An 18413-nucleotide genomic window follows, 5' to 3' on the forward strand; every position below is an offset into this window, starting at 1 on the left:
AGACGTCGGTAGGAGGCCAAGCCGAATCGTTTGCTGAAAGGATCAAACCCAAAACAAGGCTTGCACTTTTACCTTATCGTTTGTAGACAAGCGCCCTTTTCAAAAGGAATTCACCTTTAAAGACAGCAGCTCAACATGGAGATTCAAAAGGTAAGATTAGACAAGACATGTTGTTTTAATCTGTAATCCCAGGCTTTGGTGGCATATTTTGCTAACATGGCTAATGTAACTAGCAACCTAATACAGCTCCATTATTCCACATTCACAATGCCTGTCTCAATACGTATTGCATAATTTATTTCTATTTAAACGAATACCGGTAGTCTGAAATCTATACAACGTTTAACGCTACATTATAGGACATTTATGTTTCATTTGCAGCTTTTGGTGTGTGCCAGAGGCCCACCCAAGACCAGTGTCAGACAGATCAGATCAGATCAAACCAGCTCAGATGGACTGTCTGACACTATTAATAAAAGAAGACACGGAATACCAGTGCACGTTCTTACTCAAAACTGTAAAACGAAATACTACAGCAAGTGGTACACATTGTGTTCACAATTGCTAAAAAATAAATACTTAAAATTCAAGTATTTAAGATGAAGAATGATTCTCAAATCCAACCATATTTCCTTCATTTCTGTTTAAACGAATAGAAATCTATAAAACTTTAAGACATACATTGGAAGAAATGTGTGTTTAATTTGCACCTTTGTAGGCATTTAATCTAAAATGGGAGTGTTTATACTGTAAATTTTCTTGTCTCTTTTTCTGTCCATTCAGTCTCATGCTAGAAAAGGATATGATTTTGTTGGTTTGATCAGTAGATCATATTTAGATTTCATAATATCACAAAATATGCATTTAATGCTGCCTAGGTAGGCAGCCACACTAGGTTTTCTTTAGTGTTCAATTAACCCTGTTTTTGCTATCATGTGTATTGCAATCATTTTGGTTGGGGCATTACTGTAATTTAATTACTTTTCACAGGAAAAAGTAACATAATGAATTACTTCTGATTAAATTAGACTTCAAATCTATTCTATATAAAACAATAGTGGCTTTAACACCAAAACTTAACATCTAATGTTAAAATGTATGTAACCTTCTCCCTTTAAATAGTCAGTTTAACAATAATTTGACATTTTGTACAAAAAATCCCCACGTTTTTTTTTTTCCCCACGTTGTGCGCTGTGCTTCATTCATCACTACACAATTGATAATAGACAATTTACTATTTTGGTTGCAAAATCTTGTCAAAATTTGCAATTCCCTCCCAAAATGACAGTGTAAATGTTCCATCTCTCTCCAGTGGTAGGGTCTTTGTGACTTGCGGTGTGGGAGCGCGCCTGCTCCCTGATTCCCCCCGGTGTTCCCCTGCCCCCCGCCCTCCTGGACGGCCCCGAAATGACCACAGGGGAGTGTTGCCACCTCCCAGGCTCCCTGTGTGACTGCACTGGCAACGCTGCCCTGTCGAAAACCGTGGAGGAGGCTGACAACCGCCGGGCCCAATACGTCACCCAGGTCACGGCCAAGGATGGACGTCTACTATCTACTGTTATCAAAGCCCTGGGCACCCAGAGGTAAACAAATCAAAACAATATTTTGTGTAAAATTATATATCATGCAATTTAAACAAACGTACGGCAAACCTTACATAGTATGACAAAGTTTTGACAAAAATGGTCACATGATGCTCATTTCTGTGACCTAGAGATAAAGCTGTTAACTTCGTTCTCTGATAGTGATCGACCAATTTGTCGGATCTGCCACGAGGGGCAAGACGTGTGCAACAGCGAGGGGCTTCTCTCACCGTGCGACTGCACAGGCACGTTGGGCACGGTCCACAAGAGCTGCCTGGAGAAGTGGCTGTCCTCCTCTAACACCAGCTACTGTGAGCTGTGCCACACTGAGTTCACCATTGAGCGCCGGCCTCGACCCCTCACAGAGGTAACAAAGGTTAATGCCTTTAGCCACGTTTGCATGGCTCTGCCTCACTTTTCTATTGTACATTTATACGTTTTTTTTTAAATAATATTTGTCATTACTATTGTTGCTATTTTTGCCATTTCTATTTCTGCAAAGTACTTCTTTATATCTTTGATTTGTCATGTCTTATTGTGAAGCTACACATTTCTCAGTTGAGAAATTATTCAAACAATGCATTCAAATAATTTACTTTACCTTTGAATACCATTGTTGAGTACTTTTCAATTAAATTCTTAAAAATATTGTTCAAACTGGTCTGTATCCAAGAATGTCAACTGTAATATTGGGCAAAATTGCTGTTTATACATTATTACCAGAGTTTGAAATTGGCTTTTTTGCTCAACAGCCACTAGTGTTTTTCCAAAGTTATTAGCCACTCAGCATTTTCACTGGCTACAATTTTGACATGTATACCATAGGGGGAAACTGGCATATAGATATATTTATTCAGCAGGTATATTAGTCACTTTAAGACCTGACACACAGATCCATTATACTGTTACACTTGTTTTCTTTCTTAACTGTTTACATTCACTTAATATATCTGACTGTTTACATGAATACTTGCCAAGACCAGCATTTTGACATAAATTTGTGTATTTGACTTTTTAAGGGAAAACTAACTTAAAGGGTTAGTTCACCCAAAAATGAAAATTCTGTCATTAATTACTTACCCTCATGTCGTTCGACACCCGTAAGACCTCCGTTCATGTTCGGAACACAAGATATTTTTGTTGAGATCCGATGGCTCAGAAAGGCCTTCATTGACACCAATGTCATTTTCTCTCTCAATGCCTGTGCCTTTTATGGTCTCGAGAGAGAAAATGACATTGGTGTCAATGAAGGCCTTTCTGAGCTGTCTGATTTCAACAAAAATATCTATAATTATAAAGATTATAAGAATAATAAGAATATAATATTTCATTTGTGTTCAGAAGATGAACGGCGGTATTAGGGGTGTCGAACAACATGGGTGTAAGTAATTAATGACAGAATTTTCATTTTTGGGTGAACTAACCCTTTAATGTACTACTGAGAGACGGCTTTATGTGTGCACTGGGCGTGAGCAAAAATTAGTAAAATGATGTGCAATATGCGCAATCTAACACTAAAATTCAATCCTTGTAACCAAGCATATTCATCCTAAACGAGTGAGTGAGGGGTGGTGGGTTTGTGTGTCAACTTGCTGTCTTGCTTGCTAAATTATGTATATAATTTATATAACTGTATTTATAAAATTCAGCCCACCAAAGTGGCTATAGGAGTGACTGTTACACCTCATTGCTGAAATCCACCCGTGGGTGTTAATGTCAAGCCCTGATTATCTCTAAACCTCACATCATCATTCAACAGTGGCTCAGGGACCCTGGCCCCCGGAATGAGAAGCGCACCCTCTTCTGTGACATGGTGTGCTTCCTGTTTATAACCCCCCTGGCGGCCATCTCTGGCTGGCTGTGTTTACGGGGCGCACAGGACCACCTGCACTTCAACAGTCGCCTGGAGGCAGTCGGCCTCATCGCTCTGACCATCGCACTCTTCACCATCTATGTCCTCTGGACTCTGGTAGTGTATTACAAACCATTCAAATGGATTTACATGTTTTATATTCAGAATGCTTCAATTGACTTGTCTGGACATGTCTGGATCATATTTCACCCCAAAAATCAAAAGAAAATAAATAATGGTTTGTGTTAAAGGGTCATGAAACCCCCTGTTTCAGCAGCAGTCAGTTCTCACCACAGCTTTGAAAAATGTTGTAAAAGTGGGCGTGGTTTAGCGTCAGAGTGGAGGGGACGAGGGGAGACCGAGAGACTGTCAATGGCTTCTGATTGAGACAATTTTATTTAGCTCGAATTAAAAGCATCAAGGTTTTCCACAAACACACCTTGCAAATGACCATTACGTTACGCGCAACACAATATACACATGGATTTGTAAGCTCACTGTTACACAAGTACACACATATCCTGTGACTGCTATAATTCAATGCACAATTAAATGCGCAGCCATTCGCAATTTGTTATCTGCATCGAAAATATTTATGAAACTGTTGCTTATAACTTTTTCATATAACTTATAACTGTTTATTTTAAGGGTTGTTTTGTGGAATTTTATATGTCGTTTGGTCTGTTAAATGGCCGTAAAGAGCAATTACACTCACAGTGTGGATGAAGCGCGTTTATGTGAAGACTCAGGATTTGAAGAGAACGTTGGCAACGCAGACAGTCATACAAAGAGGAAAAGAACACTCGTTTTTGATCCATTAACGCATCTCTCACTTACTGTATGCATTCTCACTGTTTAAAGCGTCAGAGGAAAATGCCTATTAACGCGTGCTGTCATGAATTAAGCAAAGCGTCTTCTCATAGAATAAAAACATGCAATGTCATGAATAATTATGAGATGGCGTACTATAGTACGAGAAAACGTCACAGCCTGTGACGTTGACATGACGAATTTATTCAAAATAACTCGTTTTCTCCCGCATTTAAAACTTACAGATGGTAACATTGTTTTCTATGATGTTCAACACACATACTTCTGCTAAAATCTCAGAACATTTGGTTTAGGGTTTCATGACCCTTTAAATATTTTAAATATTGCCCTTGATGCAAAGAAAAATCTAATTCTAATTACTGTAATTCTTAGAAAAAATTAATTGTTTACCATTACATAGTAATCATTTTGTGATGCCTTTCATTCATGCTTATTTTAATACAACAACATCTGTGTCCTGACATGATGATTCTCATACACCATAATGTATTTTTATTTTTTATTTTAGCGTGAAATGCCTCCCAGGCATATTCTTCATAAGACTCACCATTTTAATCTGTAGGACCTTAAACCAAAATGTAATTTTTTTTATTATTATTAAATAATTTTTTCTTGCTTTGCAGGTCTCATTCCGCTACCACTGTCAGTTGTACTCTGAGTGGAGACGAACCAATCAGAAAGTCCGCTTGCTCATTCCTGACACCAAGGGTGCACACTCTACCCAGCATTCCTTGCTTTCCACAAAGCTGCTGAAAAAGACAGCAGACGAGACCATAGTATGAGAGACGTGGTGCAGGGGAAAGTGGCCCGATCGCGGTGGTATTAGCGTGCTTCAGGTTCTTGACGCAGCGTCGTCAACTAGAGCCGCGGCACTTTTGGATGCATTCTTTTCTATTTAATCCTTTTTAATCTAAATATGTGAGCACTTCATTTTTTTTGTTCATCAGTCTCTTTTAATGTTTTTTTTGTTTTGTTTTTTGAGTGTGTTGTTTTAAGAAACCTTTTATTTATTTGGGGCTTGAACAGCCACGCTGACGCCCCATACCGTTCAGTATGCATTGTATTTGAAACAATCAGAAATCTAACTTATGTGTATAGACAATTCCTTTGAGCACAGTGGCGAGGGAGTACGACTCGAAAACGTACGGCTGCTGAAGCTTAAAACCAAACCTTTGTTTCATTTTTGATGTATTCTCTTTCTACTCATCTACCTTCAAGTACTTTCCATCTTAACCCGACGGAGTCGCTCCTAAGCGATTATCGCGAACGTAGTCCTCGCGGCTCCTATACGATTTAGTCAATATAAATGTATAAATATATACGCACTAAGTGAACGAGTAAGCTCTAAGCTTCAATCGACATGAGTATTATAGGGCCCTTTGTGCTTTGTGGGGTGGCCTGGGCAATGAATGTGGAGGCTGGTGTATTTCTGTAGCGGATGTTTAAAATTTAGGCAGTTGACGAAAAAAAATAGTGCAATAACACGCTGCCATTGGCATGATTCTGCCGTGGACACAGGTCATGCATGCCTGTTTCATTTTGCAAATCGTCAAATCGGTGAGTGTTCCTGTCAATTTTGCGTTCGTATTAAAGGCTGTTTTTCCAAATCGAACGGTCTCTGAACGGCATAAAACAGCACACGGTGGTTCTAAAGTCGTAGCACATTCTGACAAAGTAGCCTAAATGTGAACTGATAAATTGTAGATGCGTGTACGCTTTTGGGATGCAAATATGTGGCAACTTTATTCGTTGTTGTTAAGTTGTGGTAAGTGCAGATGCAAACAGACCTCTACAGTTCATTGTTCTGAATCACGTTTAAATAGCTCTAATCATTTTTTTCCCTTCATTTTTTTTTTTTTTTTGAGTGAGTGAGTGTTTGAAGACGAATGTGTATGTGTGTTTACATTATGCATTTTTTTAAGCTCTGGCTTTTTGTGCGGTTTAGCTAGTATAGAATGGCTGAGGTTAAGGATGGCATACTTGGGATTTTGTAGCAGTTTATCTTATGAAAGATGCAGGTCAAGCCACAGAGGAAGAAGTAATTGTGAAGTTAAACATCATTGCCTGAACAATAATAAAACCGTCGTCCATTAATGGCACTACAGTATCAAAGGCGTCTTTGTGTGTTGTATTGGTGCAAGAAGAATCCGCAAAACACCAACCATCAGAGCTTTACGTTTCCTACATGAGATGTGCAACCTGTGGGAATGGTTCTTTGGGATATTCAGTGTTGTAAAAATTGCACATTTGCCACTCCTAAAGTGGTCTTTTTGCGCCTTATGCTCTTGCTGAGGAAGATCTAGGAAAAGTGCGCACATTGTTAGAGACTTGAACTTTTGCGGGAGAGGTCACTAAAGTAATCGTTCACCTGAAAATTTTATTTTTTACTCGCCCTCAAGTTGTTCCAATCTTGACTTCTGTTATTGTTGAACAATTTTGACGAATCATTATTGCTACATGAACCATGTGCTTGTTTCCAAGTATGGAAGCCCGTTTCCGCCACTTAAAAAAAATAGAGTAATTGCGACTTGATATGGATTGTGGGATATAAAGTCACAATTCTGACTTTTTTTTCCTCAAAATTACGAATTATGTGATATACATCCACAATTCTGAGAGATAAACTCGCAATTGTCTGATAGTCACAATTCTGACTTTAAAAAAAAAAAAAAAAAAAAAAAAAGCAATTGTGAGAAAAAAGTCCGAATTGTGACTATATCGCGCAATTGCGATTTTATATCTCAAAATTCTGACGTTAAAACTTGCAATTGTGAGAAAAAGGTCAGAATTCTGAGATAAAAAGTTGCAATTACTCTTTTTATTTTTTTATTTAGTGGCAGAAACGGGCTTCCATATCAAAGTCCATATGAATAGAGTAATCTTCCCTGATGCGCTGAAATCTAACCGATTTGCATAATTTTTAAATAAAGGGCTGTTCACACCAGGAAAGAACTATATTAGCGTCAAAAAAAGCAAATATCGTTCTGTTTATTCCAGGTGCGTGCTTGTCTGTCACTTTTAAATGCTCGAGTTTCATTACTGCAGGATGGATTCTGATTGGGTGTCAATGTTTTTATCGTTCATCAGCTGGATAAAATCACTCTGAAAGTGATTCCAGCAGTATTGTTTCTCTGTGCTGTTATTGTTATAGATGTGGTGTGCGGTGTCAATGTGTCATTTATATTAGATCCATGCATTTGTCTTAAAGGGACAGTAGCCTAATGTACCCGCAGCTGTTTGTCACACCAATGGTGATCAAATTACAAAAGAGAAAGAGAACATGACTTTTGGAGCTTTAACAAAAATACATTTTATGAATTAATTACATTAGTTATACTTCAATTCAACTTTTTTTTCCAATATCGTGCAGCCCTAATTCTGAAAAACATCTGTGAAAATGTTTTAGAAATTTTGCTTATGGGATTCTCACATTTTTTTGAAACCACATGAGGTTGAGTAAAAAATAACAGTGTTGAACTGTTCCTTTAAAGCTAATTAAATGAGCTACCTAAGATAACATAGGTCCATGAATTATTTTATTGTAAATTCTGATGCGTCTCAATTGTAAATGTGTAGATAAACTGATGTCTCTGTTATTAAGAAGTGTTGTGTGCTGTAGGTCCAGGGGTGTGTGTGTGTGTGTGTGTGTGTGTGTGTGTGGAGAAGACAGGCCCATGAATGTCTGGATTATTTGCTGATCACATTTTTTTTAAAGGACGCAGCTGATCAGCCTGCGGTTAGACGCTTGTAGTTCACGCGGCAGAAAGGCGCTGACAAATTTCAGTGCCAACAACAAGTGAGTTTGAAACCAAAAGGTGCTTCTGTAGTTGGGAATTCGAACATGCAAAAGTTTTTCCCTCAAATTCATCCAACCCCCTTGTCTCCCGTGAGCTCATTTCGCCTTGGAGAATAGGAGAGATGTCACCAGAGGAATAAAAACTTTAATGTAAAACCGGTTTCCTCTCTGAATGGGTTTTTTTTTAAGGGGAAAAAGTTGTGCAATATACAAAAAACTATGATGGCATTAATTGTTAATTATTTTGATATTTTTAAAGGGTTTTGGGAATAATCCATTGTCGTCGTTGTCTTTCCCATTGCTCAGTGTTTTTGGAAGGAAGTTGTTCTTTTGTGCTGATTTTGAACCATTATCTCAAACTGCAAAGGTTTATAACTAGTGGCTTTGGATCACCAACAACAGGCAACTTTCCCAGCTTACTGCTAACTTGAGGAATGCTATCTCATTGTTGTGCTTCCACCTGCTTTTTTCACGTTTTGGGCCATTCCCTGGTTATTTTGCAATGTAGGGTAATACATCCAGAGTGCAATTTCAAAAATATTACAATGCAATTCTTACCTATAACCTTAACAATACATGTATGATATAAACATAGATGTAGATGTTGTTGCATATGAAGGACTTTAGGAGGAGAGGGACAATGTTGAACTCACCGTTTTATTTGTATTTTTATTAACTTGCAGTGGATGCCAATGATATGCAACCCTGCAAGAGCAGTTCAGCAGCTCACATGATGTTAATGAAACCGAACCTATCTGTTCCTCCAATGCATGCTTTCTTATTTAAATACAATGGCACTTTCACTAATTTATAATGGAAATGTGGTTTCTGTTGTAAATTTCTGAGGGGGGTTTTAACTTTTGTTGCAGTTTTATAAAGGAGACATTTACAAAGTGGATCTGAACTAAACATGTTCACATAGTTTGTTGATTGCGTTAAAATATTTTGAATTTTGCCAGTGTGTGTGTGTTTTAATGTATTCATACTGTATATCATTTTGCTTCTTTATTGTTTTCATTTGTTCATCGAGCACAGGACTTTTATCACTCTGAAATTTTGAAATATTACAATCTTTATGTTGTGCAGTGGCTAAGAGAAAGATGTCTGTAATGTCCTCACCAAAATATGTTGGTGCTTTAAATCAGCCAAGAAAAGTGTGCAAAGCAAATTAAAAATGATGCTCTGGATCTGATAACTTTGCGGTTGTTCGTTTTTTTTTTTTTTTTTTGAGATTGCTTAAATGTTGCATGAATTCATGAATACTTTTATCAACCCATTTTAATGAGCTAATGCTCTACATTTTAATATTACATTGTACATTTCATAGGAATTTAACCTGAACTTAAAAAAGGGAATTGCAATTCAAAGAAAGAAAATAATTCTCCAAGATTGTTTCTTTGTGCATTTTACAGTCAATGCATAATTTGACAAAATGACAACTTGAATGGAAGTGACAAAAATAATAAATAGCACTAATAGGGAGAACCAGAACAACTGCTTGAGGAAAGAGAAGAAGAAAAATTTAAAATAACTATGACCAAATAAATAGAAAAATTATGTGTTCCTTGCTTGATATTCTTCGATACAGAAAGCATTTGATGGTACTGGTGAAATTCGTTGAGAAAAATAATGGCACACGATTAGAAAAAGTACATTTGTAAAAAGTTTTTCTCCTCAACAAAACCAAATACATATTTTCAACAGAAAGAAAAATGAATGTACACAAAATCAATAAAATCAGTAAAAGCTCTTCCATGTTTGGTATAGGCCTACGTTATAGTCCCAAAACAAATGTCCAGTAGTTTCATCTTGTGCATTTAAGTGGGCTACACTTAGGGCGGTTTTGTTGAGAGATTTAAACGAGAGCGCGTCACACAGTTTCCCATCATGCCTCTCTTTGCCTCAAATACAGCTTCGCTCCCTCTGCATCGCCGCCATTTCACTAGGCGAAGGACTCCAGTAGCGGCTGAACACGTTCCGCGGTAGTGGCGAAACCTCATCTCACTGGGACAGCGACACGACTGAGCATTTGTTTTTACGACTTTAAATTCGTGTTTATTTTTTTATCTTGACCTAGTCTGAGTGGTTTAGAGCTGCATAATCTGAAAAAGGAAGAAGAGAAACCGCGAACATCTAAAGGCAAAATGTCGACTGAGGCTTCGCCAGAGAAACCAGGCCAAGGGTAACGCGACAACTGCTTGTTTTTTCTCTCTCTCAAAAAAAAATATGTTTTGCTTATGTGTTTAAAACGGTCATAGATGAATAGTGCATTTTAATAATACTAATCGTAATAGTTACAGATAAATAAAATATCATCGTCTTTTGCTTAAGGACAAACTCGTTTGGTTGGTTCATATCATATCCCGCTGAAACAAAGAGTCGTTGGATTCACAACAGCAGAAAACGAGCTAAGGAAACATCATGCATGAAATGTGTTTTATACAAGAAATGAAGCATATAGACGACATATGAAACACTCTGTGTTCGGTAACAAGCACAAAATGAGTGTCCTTTGTTTGTTGCTTGGCCTGAGTTAACGTTAGTTGCATGTCTGTTCAGTTTGTTGCCCTTGTTAGATATTGTGAATGAATTGTTTTTTTAGGCGCATTAACATCTAAGAGACCCTTCACTTAAAAATAGTATCTGTTCGAAATTTAGAAACTTCTTTGCGATTAATTTAAGGTACATTTAATACAGTTGTATCTACTAAAATGTAGTTAACGTTACCAATCTTTGGTACTGGGCAACGATTGAGTTCGCAGGTTATTGTTAGCAAAAAGATGAAATGCATGTTTTTCCTAAATGGCAAGTATAATTTTGGAAACCATTTGGTCTCAAACTAGTTGGCTTTATGTTAAATATTCAACCATGTAACACATTTTTATGCACGTTTAAAATTAAGGTGGAAAAAAAACTGTAGAACATAAATGGAAAACACAACTGCTCACACAATCTCTGAGGTTGTTGTTTGAGAAACCTATTGATTTGCATATTTCTTTTATACAGAAATTCAGTGAATGGCAAGTCCAACCACGAGTCGAGAAAGGAGAGGCCCCAAAAGCGTGGTGGCGGGGGACGATTTGAACCTTACGCTAACCCCAACAAGAGATACCGTGTGTTTGTCAGCAACATTCCCTATGATGTTAAATGGCAAACGCTGAAAGATCTCATGAAGGAAAAAGGTAAGGTTTTGTGCTGCTTGGTTGTATATCCTAGGGTAGGTTAGGAACTTTTTTTTTTTTAGTTTTGGGGGTTTTGAAGGTGGCCAACTACACAGTTGCTTTAGGTCCGAGGATAAACATCCCATCATGGGGAAGTGGTCTTGGAAAAAAAAGGCTGTTTGAAAAGTGTTTTGAGGGAAAAAGGCTGTTGTGGATAACGTTAAATTATTCAAGATTCCTAATGTGGCTGGATGGCACTTTAAACTTGTGCGAATTGCACATACATTTACAGTTTAATCCATTCTTATGAATCTGATGCCATCAATCTGTCTCTTTGGCTTTGGAGAAAGTGTGTAGATTTTACCATAACCTGTTGGAAAGTATTTCAGAACAACCCATGAGTGGTCACATTTTTCCCAATCCATGTGTAGTACCCCCTCCATGCCTAATGATTCTTACGCATGGGGAATTTCATGTGGAAATTGTTGCCTGTAGAATTAAATTGCATTTTCTTTTTTAGGTTTGCCAGAGTGAATGTTGTTGCAGCAGATCTTCATTATTGTGCCCTTAAAAAAAATGGATGTGTGATTGATTTCTGGGGGTACAGGTCTACAGAGTAAAGCAGCTTCTTAAGCTGGTCCTTGTTTTATCTTATGGACAGACGTTCTTGCTGGAGAAATGTCAGGTGGTTCTTCGAATGTAGTTTTTGACAAACAGACTAGACCTTGTTTGGGTTTGCAGTCTCATCGGATGCAAAGTCAGCATCTAATCCTATTCTTGAGTGTTCATCCAACGGGACTTGTTGGAGCTGGTTTGGCTAATCGATTAAATTCCAGAGTCTCAATGCCAATTGTTTAGTTGGGAAGCCAAGTTGGTTCAAGGTGGATGAGGTTTCAGTTTCTGTAATTTCAAAACCTTTATTTTATAACATAGGCTTAGCCATTTTTATTTAGTTACATTTTTTTGCATTATCGACACGGTTTAGGTGTGTTGAATGTTTTGGAGGTAGCCGAAGACGTGTTAACCTTAACAGACGTTTTCAATATGTCCAACAAAGGCCTTAGTTGGCAATCCATCCAATTTCCGATGGCTCGGGAGGTCAAATCCTTTTGATCAGTCTTGGATGTTGAGGATCCCAGCAAGGACAGCTTAAGAAGTTTTCCATAAAACCTTTTACAGCTTGCTTCTTGTAGACCTGTACCAGAATTTTGTGCTGCTGAGGTGCTGGGGGAGGAGGCTCTGGACTCGCAGGCCGAGCTCACTCTCACCGTCCCCCCGTTTGTGTCTGCTCTAAACCCCAATTGTTCTCTCGGCTTCTCTCCCCTTGGTGTGTGTCGTCTGGAATCTGATTTGTAGTGGGTGAGGTAACGTACGTGGAACACTTAATGGACGGAGAAGGCAAATCAAGGGTAAGTGCAAGAGACGAACCTCCCTTTGTCCGCTTGAGTTCTTACATGTACTCTTAGATTTTAATGTGGGATGTTCAGGACTGGGTTGAGAGTTCAAAATGTGTTGTCTTGGGTGGCATTCGAACAAAAAAGGACGCCGACTGCGGTTCTGAGTGGAACCAGTTATATAGTAATTCTGGTTTTTGTTTGATTTAAGAGGTAGACTTATTGCACTGAGAGTCATTTCGGACTTCAGGTGGTGTTCAGTAACTAAACAAGGATAACATGGCGTCAATGATTTGTTGAGCGAATCTAGTGGGATAACAACAGAAATGGAGCTTGAATGTGTAATTGGAAACTGAAGGCCGGTTGTGTATTCTGGTCGTCAATTAATCCTGTCAGCCATATTGAGTTTGGATGTAATTATGCGTTAAATGTAACTGTTTTGCACTAAGTGAACACCACAGCGAGGTATTATGATTATACATTTTGTATTAATTTAGTGTGTCTGAAGTACTACTTAAAGGTTTCCAGAGTCAGTTGTCATTGAAGTCTTGTGGCTTTTTTTTTCTAATTGTTTCTCTCATTGTTTTATTTGTTCGTTCATCCTGGTTGCTGTGCTGACTGAACAAAGGGTTGTGCGTAAGTATTATTCAGCCCATCTATAAGTTTTCATATTTGTTGGTTCTGCTTTTATTTCCACAACTCTTGCTAACACTTTTTCTTTTTTCTTGAAGTGTGGTTGAGTTCAGAACTGAAGAACTTATGAAAAAAGCTGTAGAGAAAGTCAACAAACATGTCATGAATGGTCGTCCTCTCAAGGTCAAGGAGGTGAGTGCATCTTATAGATGAATAAAACTGGGTGAAAATAGCAAACCAATATTTATTTCCAGTCTTTTGGTGACATTCAATTTCTCTGCATTTATTTGTCTATTGATCAGCCTGATTCTAAACAGTGTGTTTCTGTGTTTCTCTCAGGATCCAGATGGAGTGATTGCCCAGCGTGAAGCTAATCGGGGTCACGGGGGTGGTGGCGGTGGCGGACCTCCAGGCATGGGAGGTGGCATGGGAGGTGGCATGGGTGGAGGCATGGGTGGAGGCATGGGAGGAGGCATGGGAGGGGGCATGGGTGGAGGCATGGGAATGGGCCCTGGACCTGGCGCTCCTCCGCTGGTCAACATCCCTCCCAGTCTCATGAACAACCCCAACATTCCCAATGAGATCATCCATGGACTCCAGTCGGGAAAAATCGGAAGCACCATTTTTGTGGCCAATGTAAGACTTTGAAATCACTGTGTTAACCAAACGTTGAGTTTTGAAACATGACACCTAATAATTCATATGGCATGTGTCTGCACAGCTGGACTACAAAGTCGGCTGGAAGAAGCTCAAAGAGGTGTTCGGAATGGCTGGAGTGGTTGTACGTTCTGATATCCTGGAGGATAAGGATGGGAAAAGCAGAGGCATGGGAACAGTCACATTTGAGATGCCCATTGAGGCTGTTCAAGCAGTCTGTATCCTTCACAATAGATTTTGATATGTGTGGTATTAATGTGTTTTCTAAATTGTGAAATGTTTAAAGTTTTCCTTAATGGATGTTAGCCATGTTCAATGGACAGCTCCTCTTCAACCGGGTCATGCACGTCAAACTGGTAAGTAATCATGTAGGTTTAGCGATACATTGGCCATATAATTGGCAATAAGCTCGTCAAAATCTTCCTCTTCACAACGGTCTTTTCAGGATGAGAAATCCCTTCCCAAAGGTGACTTTGCACCCCCAGATCGTCCTCCAGCACTTCCTCGTAAGTGATGACTTCATGCGAGCATTCATCTTACAATTGGCTATTTTTTCTTTTTTTTTTCTCTCTAAACCAATTCCTACAATATCCTGCAGGTGGTCTGAGCGGTGTCGGTCTCGGTTTGGGACCTGGCGGTCAACCCATTGATGCTACCCAGCTCAACCGGGGTGGAATGGGCAATATGGGACCAGGAGGTAAAAAAATGTTGCCAGTAGAACTACTTGTAATTTTTTTTTTCTGCATGCACACACTGACCATCATTCCCCACCCTTCTCCGTGAATAACTTTCTTTATAGGAATGGATGGAATGGGCTTTGGTGGCATGGGTAGAGTGGGAGGTATGTGTTTCTCAGGACATCTCATCAGCCATCTATTTTGGACATTATTATTGATCTGGGAAGAACACGCAGGGGTATGATTTATAGTTTAAAGGGGGTCGGTCCGTTTGGATTGGTGGTATCCAAACTGCATTTACATACCAACTGCGGAAAAGTATTGATTTATTTTCAGTGTTTTTATTTCACTGTATTTTTTTTCTTCACGAAGAAGTTGCTTCTGTTATGTACTAAGAATTGTGAATTCTGTAGTTATCCCCCCATTGTGTGGTATATAGTACGAAGATGTAAATTATTATATTTCAGGTATGGATAATTTTGGAGGAGGCATGAACAACATGGATCGTTTTGGACCCTCTGGAATGGGAAGAATGAATGGTAAATGTGCTTGCATTATTTAATTTTAAATCTCATTAGCTGTTTTAAGATTGAAGCCTTTCTTTAATGTTTTTTTTTATTTTTATTGTAGATATGGATCGTGGAATTGGCGGTGGTTTTGATAGAGAATTTGCTGGCCGTAATGACATGGGAATGTCCCGTAGCAACTTTGGAGACTCTTTTGACCGAGGAATGGGTTAGTAACTTTCAATCTTTCCTCCACTTGCATTTATTTGCAACTGAATATAAAGTTATTTTTATATTTAATTCTGCTTTTTAATCGATTTCCAGGAAACACCATGGGAATGGATCGCATGAATTCTGGCATGGACCGGCTTGGTGGTGGTGGTGGTGGCGGCGGCGGCGGCGGTGGTGGCGGCGGCATGGACCGCATGGGAGGACTAGACCGAATGGGAATGGATCGCATGGACCGCATGTCTGATCTGGACCGGTTGGGAACTGGCTTTGACAGAATGGGTTCAGGGCTTGACCGGCTAGGGCCCAGTATGGATCGGCTGGGGTCAGGCCTTGACCGCATGAGCTCCAGTGTGGACCGCATGGGCCCTGGTGGGTTTGACCGCTTGGGGCCGTCCAGCATGGATCGTATGAGTGGCGGAATGGACTTTGCCTCTCCTATGGGCATGGACAGGATGAACACAGGCCTTGACCGAATGGGTTCAAACTTCGACCGCATGGGCTCCAGTGGCATGGACCGCTTCCCCTCTTCAGGTCTTGACCGCATGGGTACCAGCATGGATCGTATGGGCTCTGGTGGCATTGGTGGTCAGTTTGATAGACCTGCTGATATGGACCGTGGCAACTTCGGCACTCCTTTCAGTGGGTCTGGACAAGGAGGGCCAGGGATTGGTGGAGCCAATGCCAGGAAGGGTTGCCAGATTTTTGTCAGAAATGTAAGCATAATGCTTTTTATTTTATTTATTTTTTTAAGAAATCGAATTATCACAAACTGTTATTGGCTTTATTATTTGTTCCTTCCTAATCAGCCTTTGTTGTTTCAGTTATAATTGATTTTAAAGACAACCTTTTTAAGTATTTTTTTTTTTTCTTACAGCTGCCATTTGACTTCACCTGGAAGATGCTGAAGGACACTTTCAATGCATGTGGTGAGACTTGTTTTTTTTTTTCTGCATGTCTGGCAAACCCATCTGTTTTCTGCACTGACATTTCATTAATCGTTGTGACATGGACATTTTTCTTTTCTTCTAACAGGCATTGTGCAGTATGCGGACATAAAGATGGAGAATGGCAAATCCAAGGGCTGTGGTGTGGTGCGCTTTGACAGTCCTGATACTGCCGAGCGAGCCTGTCGTACCATGAACGGCTACCGGCTCAATGGACGAGAGATTGACGTCAGGATTGACAGAAATGCATAATCGTCATATTTTTTTCCTTCCTCATCCGATTCCCTCCACCCCACTCACTATGCTTTCCAACTGATTTGTCAAGTTACATATTTTTATTTGTGCCGAATGGTATGCTTTTAGTTTTGCTTATGACTTTTAGAGACCAAATGTTTTTGTTTTCTCCCTACTTTTTATCGTGATGCTTTCCAAGAAATTGCCTTTGTTAAAGGTTTGCTAATAAATCTCAACATTGAGAACCTACAATGATGTATGGTCCTTTTTCCAGTCATGTTTGGCATATCTCAAGAATCTCTTCTGAGGATTCCTATTATTGTTCCTGATATTTTTTTTTTAAGTTTTTCCTATTACACATGTACTCATTTTAACATACTGTAAGAAGTCCAGTGATGTTGGAACAACAGCTGTTGCCATCTTATCAAATTCAAGGTACTGACTAATGGGTATGGGGCATTCATGGATTATTTAATACTGTTGACCTTTCAAATTGTGCCAAATCAAAACACAAAATTATGATTTACATTGTAACATTTACATGTTAGGGAATTCTGAATGGTACAAAAAAAAAGGGCCTATTTTTAAAAAACAAAAATCAGCATGAATCTTGTGAATCAAGATTTGTATTTATTTGAAGGGTCTGAACAAATGTACACACACCGGTCCATTGGTTGTGGTCTTTAAGGATAAATGTCTATGCTGTACATTGATGTAAGAAGACTCACATTTTGTCATGCTCTTGATATTGAGGGCTGGGGCACAGCTTTTTGACCGCACACACACACAAACACAGCTCAACTGTTGGAAGAGTAAGCGATTGATACAGTTGTATATCAGACGTATAGACTTTACAATCCAAACTGTAAAGTTTACACAAATGATGCAAAGAAAACAACACAAGAAATGGCCTCAACGCTGGAAGAATGGGTGGGTTTGTGTGGACCTAGGCTTGGAGAGCTTTTGCAAAATAAAATACAAAATAAGTTTAAATAAAATACAAAATAAAAGTAACATTTAAAATATATTTTATATGTATTTAAAGATCTATATACAAATTCTCTAAGACACTATCATCCGTGAACCAGAAAACAAAAGACTGAAACAGTGACTGTTTATAACTACAGTAGGATTTAGGTTGGCAAAAAATATTAAGGCAACCAAAATGTGTGCGCTACACTTTACAAATATATTGCTGCAGTAATCCTTTTATTTTAGATACAACAGCAATATCAATATCAACTGGCCACTGCACATTATAAGAATCAGTGTCACACACTTCCATTGTAAAATGATACACTCGCTTACTCAGAACCACAAACACGCTCAATGCATAGGCACACACACAAATTCTATACATGTGGATTTACAGTTTAAAAGTTTTGAACTAAAATATTTCCGATAGTGAAATGATCAAGTTTGGTAACAAGTTTTAGATATTTGGCCTCCCACACAATAAGTTTGGTCCCATCTTCTGGCTTAGCATATCTTACCTTTTGGAGGGGGGAAATTTGAACACAATATGAACTGCCATCTGGGGTCAATTGCAAAAACGCAGATTAATTAGAAATAAAACAAATGAATATTGAAATGAATTTTTTTTTTTCAATAGTTAAGGAACGAAGCTACCTGATAACCATGTGCATTAACAACCAGAGTAGCAGATTAACTATACAAAACATCTCTTTTTAAACGAAGGTCACATGACCTACAGCCCAAAAGAATAAATAAAATTATTAATAATAATAAAAATAGCATACAGCCCACTTTTAGGAGGGGTCTTGCATCCCAGAGCTGAAATGTTAACAGTACATAAGAAAATGAATGATAAAGAAAACAATTGAACTAAAATAAAATAAACACATATATTAATTTTAACTCATAAATACATCTGGACATTGGTATTACTACTCG

At 38.7% G+C, this 18413-nt stretch overlaps 2 protein-coding genes across 4 annotated transcripts; both read left to right on the forward strand.

Moving 5' to 3' along the window:
• Window positions 1-9257, forward strand: marchf2 (membrane-associated ring finger (C3HC4) 2). The gene is made up of 5 exons (XM_067415867.1): window positions 1-150; window positions 1313-1583; window positions 1746-1950; window positions 3343-3552; window positions 4890-9257. Exons 2-5 carry the CDS (start codon window positions 1408-1410, stop codon window positions 5046-5048), a joined length of 750 nt encoding a protein of 249 aa, XP_067271968.1. The 5' UTR covers window positions 1-150; window positions 1313-1407; the 3' UTR covers window positions 5049-9257.
• Window positions 9258-9971: 714 nt separating this feature from the next.
• On the forward strand, window positions 9972-16751 carry hnrnpm (heterogeneous nuclear ribonucleoprotein M). Of its 3 annotated transcripts, XM_067415866.1 has the most exons (16): window positions 9972-10244; window positions 11069-11244; window positions 12580-12632; window positions 13246-13253; window positions 13349-13442; window positions 13590-13886; window positions 13972-14125; window positions 14214-14263; window positions 14353-14413; window positions 14506-14604; window positions 14707-14748; window positions 15052-15123; window positions 15215-15319; window positions 15415-16034; window positions 16196-16247; window positions 16354-16751. In XM_067415866.1, the coding sequence occupies exons 1-16, from the start codon at window positions 10207-10209 to the stop codon at window positions 16515-16517; spliced, it is 2085 nt and encodes a 694-aa protein (XP_067271967.1). In that variant the 5' UTR covers window positions 9972-10206; the 3' UTR covers window positions 16518-16751. The 3 variants fall into 3 exon arrangements, with proteins under 3 accessions (XP_067271967.1, XP_067271964.1, XP_067271966.1); XM_067415863.1 differs by lacking the exon at window positions 9972-10244 and having other exon boundaries at window positions 11102-13253; window positions 13590-13671; window positions 13720-13886; XM_067415865.1 differs by lacking the exons at window positions 9972-10244; window positions 14707-14748 and having other exon boundaries at window positions 11102-13253; window positions 13590-13671; window positions 13720-13886.
• The last annotated feature ends 1662 nt before the right edge of the window (window positions 16752-18413 follow it).

The sequence above is a fragment of the Pseudorasbora parva genome, chromosome 14 (assembly GCF_024679245.1).
Source record: "Pseudorasbora parva isolate DD20220531a chromosome 14, ASM2467924v1, whole genome shotgun sequence".
NCBI classification, from domain to species: domain Eukaryota; kingdom Metazoa; phylum Chordata; class Actinopteri; order Cypriniformes; family Gobionidae; genus Pseudorasbora; species Pseudorasbora parva.

Bases quoted from the DNA above. Each gene is read 5' to 3' on its own strand.
- marchf2 (XM_067415867.1), top strand. From the start codon at position 1,408: ATGACCACAGGGGAGTGTTGCCACCTCCCAGGCTCCCTGTGTGACTGC. The intron at 1,584-1,745 runs GTAAACAAATCA...GTTCTCTGATAG, and splicing joins AAAGCCCTGGGCACCCAGAG to TGATCGACCAATTTGTCGGA. The intron at 3,553-4,889 runs GTAGTGTATTAC...CTTGCTTTGCAG, and splicing joins TCTATGTCCTCTGGACTCTG to GTCTCATTCCGCTACCACTG.
- hnrnpm (XM_067415866.1), top strand. From the start codon at position 10,207: ATGTCGACTGAGGCTTCGCCAGAGAAACCAGGCCAAGG. The intron at 13,443-13,589 runs GTGAGTGCATCT...TGTTTCTCTCAG, and splicing joins GTCCTCTCAAGGTCAAGGAG to GATCCAGATGGAGTGATTGC. The intron at 14,264-14,352 runs GTAAGTAATCAT...CGGTCTTTTCAG, and splicing joins GGGTCATGCACGTCAAACTG to GATGAGAAATCCCTTCCCAA.